Raw genomic sequence first — 23,957 nt, forward strand, 5'->3', positions numbered from 1 at the left:
GTGGTGCTTCCTGCTCAGTGGGGAGTCTGCTTCTCCCTCTTGTTCTGCCTCCTCCCTGCCCCTGCTTGTGCATGCTCTCTCTCTCAAATTAAAAAATAATCGATCTATCCAGGCACTACTGTGCGTGAAAACTTGTCACAAAGTGTATAAAGCATAATGTGGATGCACGTGTCCATGCTTGGGGCAGCAGTGCTACTGTCAAATGGAGCAGGTGCCTGCTATATTTCAGAAGGCTGCTCCTGCTGGGAGAAGGAGGAGGAGGCTAGCTGCTACAACCCTGGAACCAGTAAAACCCAGCCCTCTGAGAGCCCAAGTAGCCGGTTCCAATGGGTCAGCAATATCTTGATCCTAGCACGTTGTTCCTACGGCCACTAAAGGAGGGTTCCCCTCACCCCCCAGATTTGCAAATCTTTTCTGTTTGATTTCTTCTAGACTTCACTGAGGGTTCCCAAGTTCCTGAAAGGCCTCCCAAACCGTTCCCTCGGAGAATCAACTCTGAACGAAAAGCAGGCAGCTGTCAGCAGGGTGGTGCCGCTGCTGCCTCACCACAGCTCTCCAGTGAGATTGAGAACCTCCTGAGCCAGGGATACTCCTACCAGGACATTCAGAAAGCTCTGGTCATTGCCCACAACAACATTGAAATGGCCAAGAACATCCTCCGGGAATTTGTTTCTATCTCTTCTCCCGCCCACGTAGCCACCTAGCACACCTCTCCCTGCTGCGGCATCAGAGGACCAGTGAGCCGGGCACTCTTCCCTGGGGGACAACTCAAAGGGGAGAGGTTCCTTTGGAGACTTCACAGTGAAGTCTTGCCCTCTCTGTGAGGATTCCACTTCTGTGGTTCCCAGATTTCAAAGCAGTGGAATGAACATGGAGCAGCTAGTGTGTTTTATTATTTTATTTGTTTTGATAGTGGATTTGAAGGTGTCCTTCAGTCCCCACTTAGAGTGTGGATTTTTATTAAATGGTAGCTACCTGGGGAACAGTCTAGAAAGCAGTGGGAGAAGTATTGTGCTGTAAATCCTCACTGGGGACTTGAGACTTCTTCCTTGGGTTAAGGATGTGGTTGTGTGTGTGTGTGTGTGTGTGTGTGTCTGTCTGTGGTGGCGTGTGTCCTGTGATTATAAGATGAACCTGCTGTGTGTGTTAATCCCGGGCAGGGAATTAGCACAAGAGGTGTAGGAAGGAATTGTCTAAAAACTTCCATCTACTGTGGTATGATACTCAACCCCGGCGTGTAGTACAACTTCAACACTCCCCTACAGCTTGGATTACCATGTGCATAGCTCGAGTCTTGTATTTTTAGAACACCCTCCCTGTGTCCTGTCCCCTGCCGCCTCCTCAGTGTCTATCATTGGCAATGGGCTTGCTCTGACCAGGCTTACTGAGGCCAAGTGGCTTATAGGATGTTCTTTATTATGTGTGATGGTGTTGGTTTGTTTGGTAGATAGGTCGGGGAAAAAGAAAAGTACTGTTGCTGTATCATTATAGTCATGTTTGATCCTAGCAGCTAACACTGGTCACTCCAAAGCACTGTTTCTATAGGAACATTGAATCTGTTAAAATAAGATGTTTTAATTATCCTAATTGCATAATGACTGGTTTGAGATAGAGGCCTTCAAATACATTCCATGCTCTCCCCAGAAGATAGTCTGTGGGAGTCCGTTGCCTTGGTGCCAGGTATGTGTTCTAATGTAGGTCATGAGTTTTTCTACTACTTAATGGGAAGGGAAGAACATTTTCTCCAGCATGGCTTTCTGGCCTGAATACCACAAAACTTTAGGAAGCTTCATTGACATACTCTTTACCTTGTTTTTGCAGAAGATGCACAAAATAGCCAGTCAGGATCTGTTTGGTTTTTCTTCCCGGTGAGTTAATTCCAGCTTGTCTGGGTGTCTCCCTTTGAACAAGAGCCAGGTTATAGTTTCAGAAGAGGTTTTTTTTCTTTGCCCTTGAAGAACAAGGAGGATACCACCCATGGTAGCACAAGCATTTGGCTGATAATTAGCACTGTCCTGCATTGATGCCACCCAACGACTTGGGTTTCGCCTGTGCCTGTGGCTTGGAGCATCTCCTCCCTCTCCCTTTCACTGTTGTGCTCTCTACTCTTCCCTAACCGCATTCTCCACAGTAATTAGACATCATGGTGTGTGACAAATGACTTGACTGTCATCAGACAGGATGCAAAAAGCCTAGCTGTGTGCGTGGTTGCAGGTTGGTAAGGTCTGGTGTAGGGCACCCATGAGTCGGTTCCTATAGATGCTGCAAAGTGACCCCTCGTCAGCACGCTGTCTGGTCTTTGCTCACTTTCCTTGCAGGCCGTACCCTCCCGCTTGTCAGAAACAAGCTTACACTTTGATAAATCTCCCCTCAAAATCTAAACCATGCTTTTGTCTTTTTTTTTTAATTTATTTTTATTTTTTGCTTTTGTTTTTAGATGCAGACAGAAACAAATCTCTTTAGGTCCGTGTTCTTTCCCATCTTTTTCATCTGTGGAACTAAAACTTTTTCTGACTCTTCTCTTGGCTTTTAGCTGTTCCTGGACCTTTTGGCTTTATGCCTCAGAGCCATTTACCTTCCCAAGGTAGATGACACAGGATTGCTTGTTGATTTGCCACGGTTCCCCAGGGTCTGCTCTACCTGGTGGCGAACAGCACAGCTCACCATCAGGTGCAAGAGGTCCTGCCTGGGTGCCGCTGGAAGCTGGGATGGTGGCAGTGAATGGGAAGCAGTAACCTAGCATCTCCTTCTAAAAGCCAGTATGGATAGTGTTGCATTTGTGTTAACATTCATTTTGTGTTTTGTTTAGATGCTGAAGACCCAGACAAAGAACTAGATAAAATGGCAGCATTTTCCACGCCTTGTCCACACTGAAAATTTTCCTTGTCTGGAGACATTGTCCATAGCCTGAAGATATGTCAAGAGAACAGAGCACCTGTTCTGCCTCTCTCTCACCTATTCAGTGTATCCCAAGTCTTCTTTGGAAATTCTGTCCTTACTTACACAGGCTAAGGGCAAGTTCATCCTTTTTTTCCTAATGGAGTACCCATGTGGCTCCTGGGGCATCCCAGCGTTGGCCGCACACATCAGTGACTGCCTTGGTCATTGGCCTGTCAGCTGCATGTCTATGGGCTTTCCAGGTGTCAGACCATTCTGTGAGGTTTGCCCCTGTTGGGTGCTTAAAGCTCGTTCCAGGCCTCAGACTGCCAGCAGAGTAGCTTCAGGGAGGCTTTCCACATGGGCATTTGTTTTGAGGGTACTTCCAAAACCTTAATTGCTTAAATTTTCCTTGAACTGGGGCACAAATAACTCCTTCCCCTCCATATAGTTGTATGGTAGTTTTTCCTTCCTAGGCTCTGCTCTGAATTTAGTATGGCTCTTTCAGAAGTGGGCTCTGAGCCTTGCAATTCTAGGGAAACACTGCTCCTCTCTCTTTTTCCAAATCACAAGTGGTTCCTTCTCTGATAACTTCCCAGGTGGATAAGATAAAAGCCACTTTGACATTTTCTTGAATGCGTTAGGCATTCAATCTTCAATCCTGTCTCCTGCTTTCCCTCTGTCTGGCTTGCTCTGTGCAGCCTGCCTCATCGTCTCGGTGGCTGCCTTGCAGCAGGGAGTCCACTGCCTCAGCCATGCTCCTCCCACTCAAGTCAGGGGTTCTCAAAGTGGAAAAACCTGCGGGCTCTGTGATATACCTCCCTTGAAGAAATGAAGAGATGGGGCAGTTTCTCATCTCAGCGTTTACCTGTTACTGTTTATGTAAATAGCAATGTGTACCTGTGGATGGCCATGGTCTTCCCCTGGCCCCAGCCCTACATACTTTACTCTTCTGTTCTCTTACCCACACACACCAGGGCCCAGGATGGGGGAGAGTACTGTTAGTATCAGTTAGCTGTCTTGTGGATTAAAATGGGGGGGGGGGAGGGTGGTCACTGTTCTTCATACTTCAAGTATTTATTTCCTCTGTAGAAAAGTAAACTGTAATTCATGGTCCAAACAGCAAATGTACAAATGATAATTTCTGTAAATTTGCTAGCATAGTAGGGACCAAGCTCTGTATTCTCTTTCAGGCACCCTTAACAAGGTCGACACCTGTTTGTGGATGGTTGGTGCAGGTGTCGACGCAGAATATTCTCCTACCTCACGTCAGACAGTCAGGGTTATAAGCCTTCTTCCTAAGCTGCAGCTTCCCCTTTCTGCCATTGCCTTTCTACCTTTGATGACCGCTGCCCAGGGGAGAATGGTTTTCTGACTATTGGCCTGACTGTGTACCAATTAGCTTGCTCATTCAGCAATTGTTGATGAGTTGTTCCCATGTGCCGTAAGTGCCAGCCCCAAGTTCTTCCCTACCACCACATGGTGCTGGTAGATTGCACTTGGGCCGCCTGGCACTTGCATTTGGCCCTAAAATTGCCCTTCCCAAAAAGATTGCTCAGTGTGTATTCCTTATAGAGCTGTCCTGGGTAAAATCCCTGCAGGGCTTTTCCGTTAACTCCTGTTGTCTTCCTAGAGCTTTGATGATGTCTGGGAGATTGCGCATGTCAGTCTCGTGGGTACCCGCCATCTTGGATGCATCTCAGTGGAATCTGGGGGGTGGGTTGAGGCTCATGTTGGCTCAGAGTTGCATAGTGGGGCAGTTAAATGTTTAAGCAGAGCATTTGCCCACAGTCCCCTCTCCAGTCCAGTGCCTTCCTTGATCTTTTTACTGAGCTTCTTGAGTCCTTACTCCCCCTTTTGTGAAGTTTCCTTGTCACCTTCCTCGGACCTGTCACTATCTCCCATTCTCTTTGGGACTTGTTTTCCAAGTCTTTCAACAATCTTTGCAGCTACTCCCGTGCCCTAGAAGGGCTGAAGGTGTGGGGGACGGATGGATACCTATTGTTGGGTCCTGGTCTTTAACAGATTTCTATGGTCTCCCAAGAGCTGGGCACTAAAATAGATGGACCTTCATCACTTCTCAGAAATGCCAGCCTTTCCCTCCCTGGGCAGGGAGCTTAGGATGACCCTAGGACTTTGCATCAGGGAGCACATGTTACTGTTCTCCTGCTAGACTTGCAGACTTTAGAAATTCAATCTGAAGTATTCTAAGTCATCGTGGAGTGGTACCAGCACCACTTTGACTTCAGCCTGTGTTCACAGTCTTTCTTTAGATACTCCTCAAGCCATTGAATGCATGGAGGAGGGTGCACAGTGGAAAGAGGTTACAGTTTTTTATCTTTGACTGTCTTGTTTAGGAATCCTTTAGGTGCAAGAAATAGGCGTTCAGGCTAAAGAAAGGAGGAAACCATGAGGATGCAGGTATTTTACAGATTCCAGTTATAGAAAGTAACAGTGGATTCTCACATGGAGCTGGGACTGTCAAAATTTGCACCAGTCCTTTCTCCCTCTTGTCATATACAGCCCCAGACTAGACACCCCAGTCCATAGGTCCACATGACCTCCCGGCTCTTGGGATCATCCTACACAGATTCCCCGTACCTCTTAGTCATATTCTCAAGAAAATACATGCTCAGCCCAGCACCTTGCTCGGGTGTCTGCCCCTGATTGGTCAGCCTGGGCACAGGGGTGGCAGTGGTGTGCTCCCTCTGGCGGGGGGTGGAGGAGGGCTCTCAGAGAAGAGGCTTTTTAGATGGGACAGATACCCTACAAGTATTTTAGGAGCAAAACTGTAGTACTGGCCCCCCTCCCCCTTTTTTTTTTTTTTGAGAATGGAAAGGCAGGCATGGGACTATATCTGGGATATTGAAGAAATTGTTAGGTTTCACCTAATTCGGGTTTCTGTCATCTTTGTTTTATTTCCTGTTTTAATTCCCTTTATCGGTCTTGGCATCCAAGATTTCTTCCCTCCCTCTTCAGGACCAGTTTCTCCTGTTGTGGAGCTAGTCTATTCTTAGGTGACATTTCTTCGCCTTCATTCAATCTCAGGTTTTTAGCCTCCTTTCATATTACTTGGAGAGCAGGTCCCAGATTCCACCGCCCATGGACTTCTGGGCTCTCTTCAGGTTTTAGCGCTGAAAATATATTCATTCTGGGGGCGCATGGCCCATGGCCCTCCCTGCCCTCCTCACCCTTCCTGGTCTTTGCTGCGTGAGGAGAGCTCTGCGGTAATATTCCTAGGCTGGCCTTCCGAGGTCCCTCAGAAACTACTTCCCTGTAGCCAGCAGGAATATAGAATAGTTGGGACAGTTGCCAGGATATAAATTAGATGTGGACTCCAGTTTAAAGGAGAGTTTTGACTGAGAGCCCTTTAGACCGGAAACCCTGGTCTTGCCTGTCCCCTTGCTTTTTTAATAGTCCTGTATCAAAGCCTGTATGTTTTTGATTTTTTAAAAACTGCTTCTGCCTGCCTAAGTGTTTTGATCTTACTTACCTCATCCTAGGGTCTGTCCCATGTTATTAAGGCATTTCATAATCACTTGTAACTTTTTTAAGCTCTTGGAGTCGTTTGGAATACACAGAAGGAACCTAGTAATCCAAAGATACACATTTTGAGGCACAGGAGGAAGGGTGGGTTGTTAGCCTTTGCATTTGATATTCTGGACTCGGCTCCAGAATTAAGGAGCAGAGGGACAGCAGCAGCACTGTGTGCCTCTGTGTCCTAGGAGATCTGGGTTGGTTTCAAAGGGGGAGGGGGGCGGGTTAGTGTTTTTTTGGCTCTAAAAGGTAGCACCAGAGTATGAGGTGGGGGACATAGGGATGGGGCCGTGTGGAGGCTCATTTGCATTGAGATGGGAAAGTCAAAGAGCCCTTCTGAAGGGCCAGCTGTTCACCAGGAGTAACAGCTGTCTGGAGATCTCCCTGCCCCTTCCCTTGTGTAGTGCTTGAGAAAAATGTGGTGGACCACTCCCTCATTTTGTACAGAGCAAAGGCTGAAAGCCAGCCTCAGCCCTTCTCCTGATTAGGCAGCCAGACAGATCAGCAGAGCTGTGCTTACCCGGCTCCGTATTCCCGACTGCTTCCTAAAATGAACATGAGAGGCACCTCTGGATTGCCTCTCACAAATTCTCCTTCCGCCCCTGAACCACACTGGGAGTCCAGAGAGTGGGGTGGCTCAGGAGTTGCACGTGGCAAGTGACTTGCAACTCCTCAGGCCTTGCCCCGCTTCCCGCTCAGCAGGGGGGGGCAGGTACTGGGTGCGGGCCAGACTGTGTGCTCAAAGTTAGTGCTCTTCTGTACATGCGTGTCACTGTGCCCCGTGTGTCCATTCCCTCCTCCCTACCTACCTCTGACCCTGTTAGGGGTGAGGGTAGCCATGCTCGTGGCTTCTGGAAACTGAAGAGGCAGAGAACTACTTATGAGTCTGTAGACCACGTGTTTTCTCTTCCTTGGCTTCCTCCTCCTGCTGTCTGGGTGAGCCTGTAGGCACAGTGCCCATGAGAGTGGATGCCTCCTGACCTACCCGTCTCAGTGTCTTGGCCTTGACCTCCTGCTGAAACATGTGGTAGGGGCATGGCAGCTATTAGGTACCTCCTACATTTGCTTTCTGGCTGTGGTGACTTGGGATTTTTAACCTTATATATCTTTTTCCTTTATTCAAAACAGAACAATTTTTAGCACACTGAAAAAAAAAAAAAAGCCAAACATTTTGTGCCTTTCTAAGGCAGCACTGTATCCCAGGCTGCATTTTAGGACTTAATATGGAAATACCAGAGTCTTAGCTCCTCTACCTTGAGTGTCCGTTCTTACGGACTGGGGGGGGAGGAGGAAACACTGTGTGTGGATAGAGAGATGGCACATAAGTGTGGCAGGTCACAGTCCACCGTCCCTTCTCCCTGCCATGATGCTTTGTCGGAAGAAGCAAGCATTACCCTGGGATCGTTTGGGTGGTTCCAATCAGAATTGAGGTTGGGTGTCAGGTTGAATGCTCTGTTTCCAGCAAGAGGAGAGCAACTGTCCCAGGATTTCCAGGTATACTCTGGTCCACTTTAAGTGTGCCAGTTTCCTGGTCCTATATTCATGACCCGACTGCGTGGAAGAGTATAGGATGGACTCTGCTGACAATGGGAGGTTGTTCATTTGTGTCTTTTCTTTTTTGCTGGATCCTGAACTGGCCTAGATAGACCTCATGCCTCTCCCTTTAGACTTGGCTCTCCTTTTATTTGAAGACTTCAGTCTTAAAGCATTAAGCAGCCAGTGCCCTCTGCAGAGTCCAGTTTTCCCCTGGGAAAGGCAGCAAGGACCACGTGCCAGAGCCTGTCCTCAGGATTGTGGCCACTGTGGGTTTCAGCAAAGAAAAAAAAAATGTTTTCTACATATTTTACTTCTCCCTTTCCCTTTTCAGTTCTTCCCTGCCTTTAACTAATAAAGAATTGGGAGAGAAACAATTCTTTCTCAAGTCCTCCCTCTTTAGGATTTTGACATTCTTGGCCTGGGTGGGGCTGAGGAGAACTTGATGCTTTCTCCAGAATAAAGAGTCCCAATTTGTATATCAGTGTTAAAAATAAAACGAAAACTTAGATGACATTTTTGTGGACTATTTTAAAAATGTGTCATTAATATAAAAAAATTTATATTAGCAGTATTTAATCATTCTCACCTGTAAAGAATAAGAAAAACAGAAGGTAAATATTCTTACAGAGAAGAGCAGAGCTTTAAGATTCATTTTCAATTTTAAGTCCCTTTTGTTTTGCCAATGTATTAATGTTTAGAGGTCTGTTATACTAATGTTATTTATTAATTTTTTTTCATTTCCATACACAGTTAACTAAAGAGCTTTTTCAAGCACCCATGTCTGTAAAAAAACAAAAAGTATTTTTAAATAAAGTTTCTTTTGTTGTAGCAGACTGGCGTTCTTGCTCTTCCGTGGGGGTAGGAGTGCTACAGACTCAGCAGGTGAGTCTACTGCTCTCCCAAGGCAGGTTTGCGTGACAGCAAAGGAAAGAGAAAGGCAACAGCTCCTTGCCCACCAGGCCCTGCAAGCTGCCGTGGGCAGGGTGTCTTTGTTGCTGCTAAGGAGGGTCATCATCCTCTGTGGTAGAGCCTGAGCCATTTGCTCAGAAGCAGAGGTAAACCCCTGGTCCCCACTCCCAAATGGAGAGGGTTTCGTATTCCTTTTGGGACTGCACCCAGATCCAGAGGCCCCAGGCTGCCACAGTACCCATGATGAATAAAAAGCAATATGAGATTTCTGGGACAATTAAGCTTTATTTTTCATATATATATATACACACACACACACACACACACACACACACATATATATATAATTGGGAATTTGTAAATTTACATACAACCTAACAAAAACACATATACATACATACCTGCACACAGATACACATACACACCCCAAAGCTCTAGCCAGGCCCACTTCTCATCCCTAAGTACCATCCCATTAGGGCCCTTCTGTCAGGGCCTAAAGTATGGTGCTAGTATAATTATAGTCTTAATCATCCTAAAGGACAGTCTGGACCTCATCTCTGTCCCCTAACCCCACCTTTCAGTCTGACATGATTCCCTGACTGGGAGGTGGGTGGTTTGGGCTCAATGGCCTAACTGTGGAAAACTGCCCAGCTTCCTCCCTTTAGGGGCAATGAGAGACCCAACACATTTTTTAAGGGATGATACTAGTCCATCCTTGCTTCTGTCTAGAGAGAGGTGGGTCTCAAAAGGGCCTCCTGAGTCAGGTAGGCAGCTGCCTGTCATGAATGCTGGGGTACGCTCCAGAACTGGTGTGAGCAGCGTACTTCACCAACAGAGAGGAGCCATGGCTCCTCACTTCAGCGACACAACTAAAAAAAGCCAGCCTTTGGGGCAGGAAACCAACTCAAGATAAATAGGCTACCTAGTTTGGCTGCCGGCAGAGGACAGGTATGAACATCCACCATATGTATACAGAGAAAACCTGGCGTGAGAAACACCTTCCCACTCCTTGGATGCTAGGCCCCTCCCTGGGATGAGCATCACCCGACAAAGTAAGACTGAGGCGGGTAGGTCCCCAGAAAAGGACCTTCTTGGGATGGCTCTGCCCTCTGAAACGGGGCCTGCAGGCCAGCTGGAGCAGGGGCCTTCTCCAGAGCCCACTTTAGAGGCTTTGGTGATCATCCTGAGCGACAAGAGGGGTAGGGGCGGAGCAGGGAACAGAAAACCTTCCAGGCGGGCAGGGCACTCAGTGTGGTGGGCTGGTTAGTGCCTCAGATCGATGTATTTCTCTCCCTAGAAACGGGAAGAGGAGAGGTAAGGGGGCAGGGGGTGGCAGGGACAGTGAGAGGAGTCTGGGGTGTGAATATGAATGCTCAAGGGAAGAGGGACTGAAGCCAGAAGCTGATGCATGAGGCGTGGAGGGAAGCAGGGGGAGTGGCAGGTGGGGAGAGCCTAGGCCCCCGAACTGGACTGGCCGCACTGCACCTGGTGACCTGAGCCACGGCAATGTCGAGGAAAAGGTGGTGGTGACGGGCAGTGTTTGCTCAGGCTCCCTCGGCCACTGGCCTCACCCTACCATCTGGGACTAGTGTTAGGAAGCCGAGACGGGCCTGCTCCCCGTCTCCAACAGAGGAGGAGGAAGGGGGGAGACAGAGTTAGTGTTTGGGGAGACATCAGCCCCTGCTGCTCCCGAAACCTGAAGCTGTGGCAGGCGCTGGCCACAGGAGCTGCCTCCTACCTGGTCTCCTGGCGCCCTCTTGTCACCGCTGCTGCCCTGTAGGAGGCCCATCTCTTCTGGGAGCTTATCTGACTTAACTTCAACTACAAATTCGCTCTTACGAGACGGGGGCAGTGTGCTGGGAGGGAGGGAGGGAGGGAGGCAAGAAGTTGGCATCTCGGGCAAGGAAAGGGAGGGTCATTGGGAAAGATGGTGGACTGGGTGACGGACTCTTAGGTGCCCTGGGGCCAGCTCAGGGAAGGGAGCAGGTGATGAACGGGAGGGAGGTGTGGGTGATGGCAGCTGGCCAGTGGGCAGGGGTGGGGGGGGCAGGGGTCGTCCCTGCCCAGGCACGAGAAGCTGGGTGGGGGCGCAGGGTAGCATGCTTACATCTCTTGCTTGCCTGACCGCCCGCATGGCAGCTTCCCCTTCTTGTAGAAGAAATAGAGGACAGCACCCAGCACAGCCAGGACCAGGACGCACACAGTCACAGCCACAATGGCCACACCCTTGCTTTCTGGCTCTGGCAGCTTCTTCTCTGTCCCACAGAGACGCTCCTAGTCACTCCCGGCCCCTGAGGCCCGGTTCCCACCACTGCCCGCACCCCCCCCCACTCCCCTCTCCCAGCAGGGCTCCCTGGGGAGGGCCAGGGCAGCAGGAGGATGCCGGGGCCGCTGACCTGTGGAGGTGCTGTTGGCTCTGACAGAGGGGCTGGCGGTGGAGACGCGGGGCCCGGTGCTTCTGCTGGAGTCTGCTGAGCGGTCACAGGGGTTGAGAGCTGGGCTGGGAAAAGCACCGGCTCACGCCCTCGCCCGCCACGCCGCAGGATGAGGCCCTTACCCAACTCCAGGAAAATGGTGGTGCTGTTCCTGCCCAGGGAGTTGGAGGCCACGCACTCCGCACCCGTCTCCAGCAGCTCTGGGGTCACCAGGACGCTCAGGACGCTCAGGACGCTCAGCGGGTCCTGGTCTCGTTCCTGCGCCTGCAGGGATGGAGGCGGCGCTCAGGGGTGGGGAGATCCCCTCAGGGATCCCTAGGCCCGGGCAGCCGAGGCGCGGCCGCTCACCGTGCCCTCGACGCTCCAGGAGATGGTGGGCCGGGGATGTCCGGAGGCTTCACAAGACAGGTTCAGCACCGCGTTCTCGCTCACCCACATCTTCCTCTCCTTCAGCATCATCCACGGGGACCCTGGGGGAGGGAGGGGTGCAGGTGTGGCACAAACCTGCTAGCCTGCCTCCCGTCCCCACCGGAGCATCCCAGGGCAGCAGGGGGCTGTGGGGGACTCCCAAGAGCTTGAAACCGCCCGGCTTGGGGGCGCCGCCGATCTCTGCCCAGAGGGCCCCTCACCGAAAACGGCCACATGGACCAGCCGCGTGCGGTTCAGGCCCGGGACGCTGGGCACCGTCGCCACGCAGCGGTAGCCTCCCCCGGCCTCGCGCTTCAGGTTGTGTAACTGGAGCACCGGCCCCTTCTCCAGCACCTGGCCCGTCTGGGGTGAGAGAGGGGTCAGGGGTTCACTCCCGGCCCCGCGCATCCCCGCACAGCCCGCAGCCCCAGGCCGGCCTGGGCACCTTTTCTCTCAGCCACTGGAACTCCACGGCTTGGTTACTCTCTGCCTCACAGGCGAGGGTGAGGCTGTCGCCCTCCTGGCTCTCCGGGGCTGCAGGGCTCACCCGGATATCAGACACGTCTGGGGACACAGCAATGGTGTCAGCCTGGGCAGGGCGGGGCCCCCGCCTGGTCCCCCTCTTGCCCCCGCCTGGTCCCTCTTGCCCCCGCCTGGTCCCCCTGTCCTGGGCCCCCCGGCCCCTCACAGTTCACCAGCAGCTCCTGTTGGTCGCTCAGCAGCGATGCCATGGTTTCCAAGTCCAGGCCCTGACACTGATAGAGCCCACTGTGCTCCTTCTGGGCAGACTCCAAGACCAGGGTCCCCGTGTCTTCGGGCGTCATCTCCTCTATCTCCTTGGTGCTGAGGTTCTGGGAGAGAGCAGAGGGGTGAGCAGAGGGTGCCTCCAGGCACTCCCGCGGCCCGTGGACACCCAGCACGGCGCCCTCCGTACCTGCTTGCTGATGGTGAAGTGGGGCGGGGGGTTGCCGTCCGCCAAACACCTGATTTCCACGCGGTCCCCTTCCTTCAGCATTCCCGAGGGCTCCACTTCCAGCCACACCTTCTCCGCCGGGTCTGCAGGGGCACAGAGGGAGTGGTCCTCAGCCCACGAGCTGTCCCCGCGCCGGGGAGCGGAGCTAGCTGCCACCAGCTCAGCCCGGGACCATCACAGGACTCACAGAAAACCTGGACAGTGACTTCCTGAGACTCCTTCATGTGGTTCCCGCTGGGCAGCCGGTAGTTGAGCTCACAGTAAAACTGGGCATCTTTATCCTCTTTGGCCAGCTGGGCCTTCAGAACGCTCTCCAAGGTGTACAGACCACTGGACTCCACGATCTGGGACGACTGAATGTGAACCCCTGGGCCAAAGAAAGTGGAGAGGCTCGGCTTCGGCCCCACCTGCACCCCTACCCCATGGTCTCTGGGGTTCCCCGGGGTGGGGGGCACCTGAGAAGGACCCCTGGTGCCATGGAAGGCCAGGCACAGTGCAAGCCTCGCTAACCCTGATCTTGAGCTCAGTGGTTCTACTGCTCGTCATCTCCCCACGCCGCCAACACTAACGCACACGCACACAGGGACGGGGTGCTGTGGTGACTGAGGAAAAGGGCCCAGGAAACATTCCAGACGTCCACCATCAGGGCAACGAGGGGTTAGCTCCCCTACCCCATCCCCGTGGTATGCGCTACTGGGGGTGGGGGGCAAAATGATCCAGGTCAGGGTTTCTCAATCTCAGCGTGACCTGTGCTGTGGGGGGTCCCGTCCTCCTATCCAGCAGCCCCCTGGCCTCTGCCCACCAGGTGCCTGGAGCGCCTCTCCATTCACAACAACTAGAAATACCTCCCCATGTTTGCTGAACGTCCCTGAGGGGGAGCTATGCCACCCCTGGTTGAGAACCACTGGTTTATTTATTTATTTATTTTAATTTTTATTTATTTATGATAGTCACATAGAGAGAGAGAGAGAGGCAGAGACATAGGCAGAGGGAGAAGCAGGCTCCATGCACCGGGAGCCTGACGTGGTATTCGATCCCGGGTCTCCAGGATCGCGCCCTGGGCCAAAGGCAGGCGCCAAACCGCTGCGCCACCCAGGGATCCCGAGAACCACTGGTTTAAATGATAAAAATAAAAGCCGACGGGCTCCTACATGTATCCATCTGCTTGAGGAAGCACCCAGAAATCGGCCGGAAAGAACAAACACTCACGGCCAAGATTACTCCTGGGAGGGGATCTGGGGCAGGAAGACAATTTTCCTTCTAGATTTTCTGCAGTTTAAATTCTCGTGAAAAGATTGTCAAGCCTCATTCGTATACTTGAAGAAAACAAAGTGCAGTGAGAGGAAGGGCGGTCGCTGTGTGCAGCCACGTGCCTGGCTGTTGAGGGCAGGGAGGGGGCGACTCACGGTTCTTCTCCTCCTTCAGGGATTGGCCATTCTTATACCAGATGACTTGAGGAATGGGGTACCCGTTTCTCCCCACACAGGTAGCAACCTGAGGAGGACAGGGTGTGAGTCTCCCGGCACCTGACACCCCACCAAGCCCCCCAGGCCACCCCGGCCTGTCTCACCTCCACTGGTTCCTTACTGTTGACCGAGATGCCCAAGGGATTGACCAGGATGGTTGGCTCCTCTGGAGCTTCTATGAGGGAAGAAATGAGGGGCTGGAACCTCTATTTCCCACCACCTGCACCGTCCCCCAGGCACAGACGGGGTGGGGCGCTCACTGTAGACACGGAGTTGGATTCGGTGCTCCTGGGACAGAGGCCGCTTGCCCTGGCACAGGAAGATGCGCTCGTCATGGGGCGTGATGTGTGTCAGGGCCAGAGTGGTCCCTCTGTCCTGCAGGCTGAGCCGGTGCTGGTACTCCCCAGGCTCGCTCTGGCCCTGGCCCTTGCGCACGCGGAAGATGAGCGTCGGCTTCTCCTTGTGGACCTAAGGGGATGTGTCTCAGAGTCGGTGAGACACTGGGGCAGCAGGTGGGGTACAGCCTCCCGCCCTGCCACCCTCTCCGGGGCCCCCACACTCACAGAAAACCAGTCCACGTGGCTGAAGTTGCCGGGGGAATGGGAGGGACCGCACTTCAGAAGCGCTGTGCCCCCCACTTCCACCTCCACCAGCTCAGGCGTGGGGGGCTCCGCCTCTCCGGGCACACCTGGGGGTGCAGGAGGGACGTCCCAGCAGCTGTGTCAGCTCCAACTGCTCTCCATGCCCTCCCCTCACACCCCCTTCCCTGCAGCTGTTCCTCCTGCCACTTGGGTCCGGAGGGGGCTCTATCCTCCTAACCCTCAACCCCTTTCTACCTGCAGCTCCAAGCAGCCCGCTTCCCCCTGCCACCCCTGGTCAGAGGAGTTGAGGGTGACTGTCCCTGGTCATTGCAGCACCCACCCTGAGCACCAACCATTTTCCAGTTGAGGCTGGCAAAGGGGCAACCAGGCTCTGGGCCAAGAGGAAGGCCCCTTTCCTTCCACACTCCCACCCCTTCCAGTGAGCTCAGAATGTGGGAATGCACGGCATGTGCCAGGCTGAGCCACACAGGCCCCATTGTGTCCCCTCACTGAGGAGAAGACATCACTACTCTGCCCCCCAAAGAGCCCTCCCCAAATGTCCCACAAGACTCAGTGGGCCAACCCTGACCAGAGCTCCCATCACGTGCTCCCTAAGCAGTACCTCCATGAACATCCCACCAACTCAGAGGACCTCATCTGGGAGTTTTGTGAGCACCGAGGGGTCAGAATCTCCCCCAGGGGTCAGGGCAAGGGCCAGGCAGTGGGCAAGAGTGACGTCAGTGGTGCCAGCGTGCCGCCTGCCCTGTGAGGAGGTGATGTCACTCACTACCATCTGGCTGGCCTCTGGGATGCCGGGCCGGTGCCCGGGGCTGGCTCCCCGACAAGGAGGGCAGGTCTTTAACCCAGAGCAGGGGCCCTCCGATCCCTGACTCCGTTTCCCCAGAGACAGGGGAGCAGGGCAGAGTGGGGCTGATCTACTGCAGCCTGGAGCCCAATTTAGCCTTTTCCCCAGAAATAGTCAGCTTGGGAGGCAGCAGCCGGGGGTGCCCCTGGGACGCTGTAGGCACTGGGCATGAGGCCAGCGAGCCGGGTACTGGCGAGCCCTCCCCTTCCCCCGCCGGACAGCGGCTGGGACCCGGGAAAAGGAGCCAAGAGAAACACGCGACACCGCTGCAGGCCATACAAGGGCAGCGTGGACCCGGGAGCGCTGGGCTCCCAGGCAGTTCCAGAGAAAAACTCCGAGGTGCAGCGGCGCTCTTCCCACCTGAATGCGGTCCCATTCCGGGAGGCGTAACAAGCCTGGGGCGCTTCCACTCCGGCACCCTCAATCCCTCGCTTCTGCCACCTGTGATCCGGTCCCCCGGGCAGGCGCGAGGCGCCCCACGCCGCCCGGCCCCTGCCAACGCCCTGCTCGTCCGGGAGCCGCCGTCCCTCCCCCCCCCCCCCCCCCCCGCTCACCTCCAGCCCGGCTCGAAGCCCAGGCGGGAGAGGAGGCGTCGGCGCACCCCCTCCTGCTAAGCAAGCTGCCTTTTCCAGCAACAGGCGGGCGCAAGATTCGGGGTTTGGGGATGCGCTCGAGCTGCGCCTCCGGCCGCCGCTCCAACCGCGGGCCCCCCGAGTGGGCACCTGAGGCAAAGGTCTCCCCAGCGACCCCAGCGGCTCGGCCCCACCCCCTCCCGCTCCGGCAGCAGCCTCCTGCCCGCCCCCCGCGTCCTCCTCCCGGGATACTCCGGATCCCGGCGGCAAACTGGCTGCAAACAGGAGTCGCACGCGCGCGAGGCGAGGCTCCGGGGCGCCGGGCAGGAGGAGCGCGCGCCGCAGCGCCCACCCCGGGCCGCCCGCGCCGCCGGCCCCGCTCCCGGGCGCGCCGCACCGAGGACCTGCCCCGCCACCCCGTTCGGGGCCCGGGCCGCTCGGGGCGCGGGTCCCCCGCGAGGCCACTCACCCGCGGCGCGGCGGCAGCAGCAGCAGCAGGCGGCGAGCAGCAGGGCGCACGCGAGCCCGGGCCGCCCCATGCTTCCCGGCCGGAGGGCGAGCGCCTAGTGAGCGGCCGCGCGCGGCCGGGGGCTGACGTCAGGGGGGCGGGGGAGGGGGCCCGGCCGCCCCGCCCCGCCCGCCCGCCCCGCCCGCCCCGCGCAGCCCCCCGCCCCGCCCCGCCCCGCGCCGCCCCAGCGCGGCCCCGCCGCGGCCCCAGCCCCGCGCGCGCCCGGTCGGCCGAGGGGGCTTGACAGGTGTCTCGAGGCGGGCAGGCGGCCGCGGCGGCGGGGAGAGGCCGGCCCGGACGCCCAGAGTCACGCCGGGTCCGAGGCGGCCGCGCTCGCCCCGCTCGCCCCGCTCGGCCCCCACCAGCCGCCCGGCCCCCGGGGGCCTCCGCTGCCGCCTCCTCTTCCGCCGCCCGGAGACCTGGCCGCGCGGCCGCTTCCCAGAACCAGAACCATTGCACCACGGCGGCCGCCGGCCTGGCACTGCCCCCAGCCTCGCGCACCCCAGCCTCGCTGCGCCCGCAGCTCTGCGGGAAGAACCCTGCGCCGGGCCCACAGACCCAGAGGTGCCCGGACTGGGGACTGGAGATGGCCCCTATGCGCTGCCCCCTCAAAGCCAAGCTCCCGCTAGTCCCCACCGGCGAAAGGGAAGGGGCTGAATTCACAGGCCCAAGGTTTTCACACTCGTCCACGTCCAGACCTTGAAAATTCGCTTTTTTGCCCTCTTCACTCAGTGAGCCTAGCTGGGACTCAGTTTCCCCTCACCTGAATGAAGAAGAGAGGGGGAAGGAAGGGTACATGGGTGCTGCGAGGTCTCCCGCTGGGCCCCTGAAAACCTGTTGCTGTCCTGATGGTTGAACCGACCCCCTGCAGCAGGGCTCCCTGCCCCCTCGCCCCCCACTGCTGACAGTGGCTCAGCAGCTGGGGGTGGAGGCATGGAGGGGGAATCGGCTCTGGCCAGGCTGCCCTCCACACAGCAGGCCCCCCCTCTTCCCAAACCCAGGTCTTCTGGCCTCTTGAACTGAGGCTCTGGGGAGTGGGATGGGCTCTTGCCTCTTAGAGACCCCAGCCTCACATCAGCTGCCTCCTTTGGGCGGAGGGTCAAATAGAGGTCTGGATTCAGGGAGGAGGCCTGTCGCCTGGCAGGGCAGCCTTTCTGCAGGGTGGGGGAGGAGCAGCGTGAGGCAGCAAACGCGGCCAGAGATGGGCAGGTGACTTGAGAGAAGGCTCCGTCTGGGGTGGTATTTTGATGACGCAGAGATGACTGGCAAACCACATCAGCCCCGTTTTTCACAACCTTGCCGACCCCTCTATCTCCGTCGGTCTCCAGCGAGAGGCAATGCCAAGCCGGCCACCGCAGGGGCCTGGAGCCCTGAGCCCGGGTGGGGGAAGAGAGAGGGCAAGCAGAGGACCGTGGTCCCGCATCCCTCAGAGCGAACGTACGGACTGGCCCAGGGCCTGGAGTGGAATGGATGAGTTTGTTTGTCTACAGGGGCAGGAGTGGGAATGGCTGAAGGATGCTGTTTGCCCTGGCAAGCCAGAGCTGGGCATGGAGCTTCCCTGCCCCCACTCCCTTCCCTTCACTTAACACCATTAACTAATCATTCCCCTCTCCGCCTGAAAACAAAGCCAGCTAACCACCAAGGACAGTCAGTTCGGACTCCGTCTTCCGCCCCCATCCAATGAAGCCAGGTGGGGGTGGAGGAGCTGTCTCTGCGGTGAAGGGGAAATGAGGTTGGAGCCCAGGGTGACATCCTTTCCCTCTGTGGCTCCACTGAATGAGCACAAGGTCTGTCCTTTAAGGAAGCCGGTAGTTCGGCCGATCTGGGCTGCCTGGGAGCGGGTGGCAGAAGTCAGGGGGGCGGGCAGCTTTGAGACAGTCTCAGGAGGGGAGCAGTTTTGGGATTCTAAACCAAAGAGAGATCAGAACTTTGGAGAGAACTCAGAGGGGTCTGGAAACAGGAAGAAAGAGCAGTGAAGGCAGGAAAACAGGGTAGAAGGAACAGAAGGTGGCTAGTATTTGCCCTCTGGCTCCTCGAAGATGCCAGAAGATAGAGCTGCCACAGTAGCAGGGAAGAGAAAGTCAGCAGAGGAAGAATGTTAAGCAAGAGAGGACTGCACCCCAGCAGAAGCGGGGATCAGGAAGGCACCAAGGGGCCTTCCACTAGCAGACTCTGGCCCCTGGGCTGGGTTGGAAGCAGTGTTGCCCGGATATAGGCCAAGATGACAAGAGGCCCTGGACCAGAGTGCTAATTCTTTGTCTGTTCATCTCTGGAAAGAAGGAGGAAGGAAGACTGCTTTCCTCCACCCCCCACAGTAGACCTAGGTACTCAGAGATGAGGGGACCTGCTGTGTGGAATGTCCTCTGTGTGCCTCTCTGGCATAGGTCTGACCACAGGCAGAGAAACTGAGGCTGGGCAGGGAGGTGGTTATCAGGGTGGTGGGCCTTTCATTTGGGTATAAGGAAAAGTGGGAAGCCTGGGGCCCCAGCCCAAGTGGAGTGGGAGGTAAAAAGACCAGGATGGGCCTGCTCCCCGGGGGGCCACTGGGGCAAGGTTCTAACCTAGGAGTCCTCCTGTGAGTCCTCTCTCAGCTCCAACATAGCGTGCACAGTGGCTCCCACCCACCCTCCTGGTGGAGGGGCTTGACCAGGAGGACGATAGAAGGGCGGGCTGGGCGGAGGAAGGAAGCTAATAAAGACATTGCAGCTGCAGTGAGGAAGGAACTGGGGGTGGAGGGGGGTGGCCCAGGAGCCTTGGCAATTATGGAGGCTGGGGAACCCCCTGGCCTGGCCAGAAAGTAGAGACCAGTTTGAGTCTTTGTATGGGAGGGAAGAGAATGTTTCCAGAAAGGGGGTCTGAGTTGGGAGGAGACTGCGCTGAGGGAGTGGAAAACAGGGTGGGAGGAGGGTGGGGGGCAATTGTTGCTGAGGACATCAGGCCAGGAAACCGGATGCTGGGGGGCTGGGTTGGAAGATGTGGGGGAAGAGATTGAATGGGGGGAAGCAGCCCCTATCCCGGCCGGACGCTGTCTCACCCATGCCCTTTGCACCTGACCCAGGGCAGGAGGAAGGAGGTGTAGCCTGGGTTGAGGTGCGCCCCAGAATCACAGAGGGAAGAGGAGGAGGGTGACTTGTGGGTGGGGGGATGGGAGGGGCTATTTTTAAACTTGGAAAAGCCTTGAGTGAGTTCATCCCCACCCTGAGTACTGGAGGCGGCAAAGGCCCCATTGTGCAGGGGTCCAGGGAAGGGGAGCGGGGAGGGGTGGTGGCACAATGGCGAGAATTATGCTGGAGCAGGCGCGCGAGCCGCCGGGGGAGGGGCTGGTCGGCACAGCTGGCCCACTGAACTCTGGGGTCCAGCCCCGCTGGGGCTCCCAGGGGTGGGTGGTTTCCACTCCCACAAAGCCCCCTGTGGGGGAGCTGGGGTCTCTGGCATCCGGTGGTCCATCCTGGGGAGGGGGCTGCGGGTGGGATTCCCACGGGCTGGCTTTCCCAGGGACTGCGGGGCCTGTTCCCAGGCTCCCAGCATTCCAGCGACTCCCCTGGGAGCTGCTGGCCTCTCTTCTCAGCCCCTTCTCTGCCCGGGAAGGGGGGGGGGGGCGAAGGAGAGAGAGGATGTGGGCGCACAGGGACTCTTCCTGGGGACCAGGGACCCTTAAGCCCGAGGGAGGGGGGCCACCCTCCCATCCTGATCCCCAAGCCTGCTAAGGCCTCGGAGCGGGGACTGGCCCTGTCCCCGCCGCCCCCGGGGGCCTCTCCTCGTTGGCAGCCCTCCAGCACCCAGGCCTCGGCCCGGGGGATCCCGCCGGGGCCCCCGGAGCCCCGCTCCCTCCCGGGGTCTCGGCCAGCGGGGGCCGGGCAGGCGGGGCATCCGGCCGGCTCGCACCAACCCAAACATTACCTTAAATGCTCAGGCGGCCGCCGCGGGCCGGGAGGAGCCGGGAGGGGCCGGGAGGGGCCGGGGCTCTCCGGAAGCCCCGCGTCCCCCTCCAGGCCTTGCCGGGCGCGGCCGCCGGCCGGGATTCAGTCCGCACGCCCCCCTTCTGGAAAGGAGGAGGGGGACAGAGAATGGGGTGGGGGGGGACAGAGAATGGGGTGGGGGGGGACAGAGCCGCGACTGCACCGGGCGTCCCTGGGGCCGCCTGCGGGGGCGCAGCTACCTCCCATCCAGGAAGGAGTGGGACCCTCCGGCCAGGATTGCAGCGCGGGACGGGGACAGGAGCGGGAGCTTCTGGGTCTCCGTCGAGCCCCGCAGGACCCACTCCTGTTAGCTGTAGTGATGCCGCCTCCTGCACCCCCACCCCACCCCGTCCTGGACCCCGGTTCTCGGTTCTCGGGGTCCTGGGGGCCTGCCACTTCCTCCTCCCACTCTAAATTTGGAGAAGGGAGCCTGGTGGTGGGGTTGGGGAGAGGGCACGGGAGCAGGATGCTGGAGCTTACATCACTCCCCCTCAGGAAGGTTCACATCCGCTCCCCAAAATACCACCACCCAGAAAATCCCCAGAGAGCTGTTTAAATGTGACTTGGAGCAGTCCCCGAGGAGAGGCTGGCTAGTCCATAGCAGAGAGGCCTCAGGGCAACCCCAGGCACACCACCCAGGGGCTCCTGGCCCTCTCTTCCTTGAAGGCCACTTCTGCACTGTTTTCCCTTCCTCACAGAGCCCTGAGCCACTCAGGAGGAGCCCGGGAGGAAGGGACCTGTGGTCCCCACAGTAGTTGCCACAGCTGACCTTGGAGTGGGAGAGAAAGGAGGAAAGAAAGAGGGGAGGCAATCCTGGGGTCTGCTCCCTGCGCTACCCCCCTGTGGCTGGGGCTTCAGGTGGCCGGTGGCGGTGGCGAGAGTGCAGAATTTGCAATCATGGGGCACCTGAGTGGCTCAGTGATTGAGCATCTGCCTTCCGCTCAGGGCATGACCCCTGAGGTCCTGGGATCGAGTCCCACATCGAGCTCCCCGCAAGGAGCTTGCTTCTCCCTCTGCCTGTGTCTCTGCCTCTCTCTGTCTCATGAATAAATAAATAAAATCTTAAAAAAAAAAAAAAAAAACACAACAATTTGCAGTCAGGAGAAAGCCCAATAGGTAAGACTGGGGCTGTGTACCACCCCTGATCCCCACACCCCACATCTTCCCTTCCCTTTGCATCCCGGGTGCTGGACAGGGCTTGTTCAACTCTGGTCTCTAACAACTGGCTGCAAACTCTGTTAAGGAATTGGTGGCATCGAGACAGCTCCTCCACTTCATTAGCTAATCTTGGGCAAGTCACTGAACCAGTGACTGTTCTGAGGAGACATATCTTCTATTTGTACCGTGCTTTACAACCTAGACGTTTCACACTGGGATCATTTTCACCACCAATATTTATCTTGATCTCTGCCCAAAAAATGAGGAAACAAAGAGTGACATGGTCTAAAGTCACATAGCCCGTGAGCAATGGAACAATATGTTTTTCCTTTTTAAAAAATAATATATTTTTAGGGGCTCCTGAGTGGCTCAGTCAGTTAAGCCTCTGCCTTCAGCTCTGGTCCTGATCCTGGAGTCCCGGGATTGAACCCTGCTCAGTGGGACACCTGCTTCTCCCTCTCCCTCTGCTCCTCCTCCCCTGCTTGTGCTCTCCCTCTGTAGCTTCCCCTGCTCGTGCTCTCTCACTCAATAAATAAATAAATAAAATATATTTTTAAATATTTTATTTATTTATTTCACAGAGTGAGAGAACACGAGCAGGGGAAGCTACAGAGGGAGAGGAAGGCTCCCGGCTGAGCAGGGGGCCTAATGCGGGGCTTGATCCAGAACCTGGGAGCAGGACCTGAGCCAAAGGCAGACGCCCAACCAACTGAGCCACCCTGGCACCCCTGTATTTCTCCTTTTTAAAAAAAAATTATTTATTTATTGTGTGAGAGAGAGAGAAAGCTAGTGGGGGCAAGGACAGAGGGAGAGGGAGAGAGAGAATCTCAAGCAGACTCTGTGCTGAGCACAGAGCCTGACACAGGGCTCCTGTGATTATGATCCTGAGATCATAATCTACGTCGAAAAAAAGAGTTGGTTATATGTTGGCAAATTGAACTCCAATAAAAAAAAAAAAGAGTTGGTTGCCCAATGGACTGAACCACCCCAGTGCCCCTATATATATATTTTTTTTTTCCACTGTGGTAAAATACACATACCATAAAACGTACCCTCTTCACCGTTTTAAGTGTGCAATTCGGTGGCACGATGTACATTCACAATGTGCAAGCATCACCCCGAGGAACTAAACGTTGAAGCAAGATTGCTCTAACTCCAAAACCAGTGTGCTCTACCTGCAACAATTTGCAGCTGAATTAAGTAAACATATAACGGAAATGAAAGTAGTGGATCGAGGAGCACTGAATTATATCGTATAAACAGGAAGCGCAACTGGAATTCAGCAAAGGAACCATGTGGGCCTCTCTGCCTGCACTAGCAGGGAAAGTCTTTCTGGAAGTGTGGAGGCTTTCGTGAAAAGGCAGGTTTCAAGAGGGAGCAGTGAGGATAGATCATTCCAGGCAGGGCAAGTGGCAGGAGCAAAGAGAGAGGGATGAGGCTGAAGAAAGAGTCATCTATGATGACAACTGCAGAATGTCTGTATAAACAGTTTCCGAGGAGCCATCTGGCTGCAGGGTGGGGCCCACGGGGAGGCTAGGAGACCTGGCTTGCTAGGATATTTGCATAGCAAGCCCACTGCTTTCATTACCATTGTGTATTTGTTTGGAGTGGCTTGAGGAGAGCTTCAGGCACTACTACCACCTCTGGCACCACCCTCATGCAAACAGCTGGCACTCAGTAAAGAGTGCGACTTGCCTAACTAGAAATTCAACAGGGTAGAGGGCGCATGCATGTGAGAGCTTGAGCGGATGGGCTGGAGTTAGGTCATAGGGGAGGAATTAGGGGATCTTAAGACAGAAGAGGGAATCGGGAGCCAATGCAGGTTCTTGAGCAACGGCAGCCGATGTGATGCAACTGGAACTCAGGATTAGATGGTTTCTCTATTTCGTCTTTGCCCGAGAGCGCCCCCTGGTGCCCCTAGTTTGAATTGTTCCCTCATCTTAAGGAGAAGGTGGGAGGATGGGGCACCGAAAAGCCGGACTCTTGGGCCACATTCCAGTTCATCCTGAGTGATAACAGTAGTGAAATAAAAATAGACACGACATGTGGACAGAGAGGGTTTGATGTGAAGGAAAAGAGCACGGTGGTGGTTCTCTCCTCTTGTCTCACCGTTCTGAGCTAGGATATTGGGTGTCAGGCACTAAGGTAGAGCTGGAGGTAGGCTGATAACTAG

The 23,957-nt window shown here is 55.6% G+C and overlaps 2 protein-coding genes across 7 annotated transcripts in view; one reads left to right on the forward strand and one right to left on the reverse strand.

Moving 5' to 3' along the window:
* Positions 1 to 8,781, forward strand: part of CBL (Cbl proto-oncogene) — a 78,013-nt gene extending 69,232 nt beyond the window's left edge. For all 4 annotated transcript variants that reach the window (XM_077893829.1, XM_077893833.1, XM_077893831.1 and 1 more), the window contains one exon: positions 433 to 8,781. In XM_077893829.1, coding sequence (XP_077749955.1) covers positions 433 to 704 — 272 coding nt within the window. In that variant the 3' untranslated portion in view covers positions 705 to 8,781. The remainder of the gene's footprint in view (positions 1 to 432) is intronic.
* Positions 8,782 to 9,124: 343 nt separating this feature from the next.
* MCAM (melanoma cell adhesion molecule) lies at positions 9,125 to 16,763 on the reverse strand. Of its 3 annotated transcripts, none has more exons than XM_077893835.1 (16): positions 16,629 to 16,763; positions 14,705 to 14,829; positions 14,402 to 14,609; positions 14,246 to 14,316; positions 14,082 to 14,169; positions 12,863 to 13,042; positions 12,637 to 12,758; positions 12,391 to 12,553; positions 12,148 to 12,266; positions 11,924 to 12,065; positions 11,643 to 11,764; positions 11,417 to 11,558; positions 11,256 to 11,327; positions 10,967 to 11,114; positions 10,598 to 10,715; positions 9,125 to 10,152 (listed from the first exon to the last, which is right to left on the reverse strand). In XM_077893835.1, the coding sequence occupies exons 1-16, from the start codon at positions 16,696 to 16,698 to the stop codon at positions 10,123 to 10,125; spliced, it is 1,920 nt and encodes a 639-aa protein (XP_077749961.1). In that variant the 5' UTR covers positions 16,699 to 16,763; the 3' UTR covers positions 9,125 to 10,122. The 3 variants fall into 3 exon arrangements, with proteins under 3 accessions (XP_077749961.1, XP_077749960.1, XP_077749962.1); XM_077893834.1 differs by having other exon boundaries at positions 11,256 to 11,330; XM_077893836.1 differs by lacking the exon at positions 10,598 to 10,715 and having other exon boundaries at positions 11,256 to 11,330.
* Between the last annotated feature and the right edge of the window lie 7,194 nt (positions 16,764 to 23,957).

This window comes from Canis aureus, chromosome 3, assembly GCF_053574225.1.
Source record: "Canis aureus isolate CA01 chromosome 3, VMU_Caureus_v.1.0, whole genome shotgun sequence".
Lineage (NCBI taxonomy): Eukaryota > Metazoa > Chordata > Mammalia > Carnivora > Canidae > Canis > Canis aureus.

Bases quoted from the DNA above. Each gene is read 5' to 3' on its own strand.
- MCAM (XM_077893834.1), bottom strand. From the start codon at position 16,698: ATGGGGCGGCCCGGGCTCGCGTGCGCCCTGCTGCTCGCCGCCTGCTGC. The intron at 14,830-16,628 runs GTGAGTGGCCTC...CTGCACCCCCAG, and splicing joins CTGCTGCCGCCGCGCCGCGG to GTGTGCCCGGAGAGGCGGAG. The intron at 12,554-12,636 runs GTACGGAGGGCG...GCTCTCTCCCAG, and splicing joins ACTTCACCATCAGCAAGCAG to AACCTCAGCACCAAGGAGAT.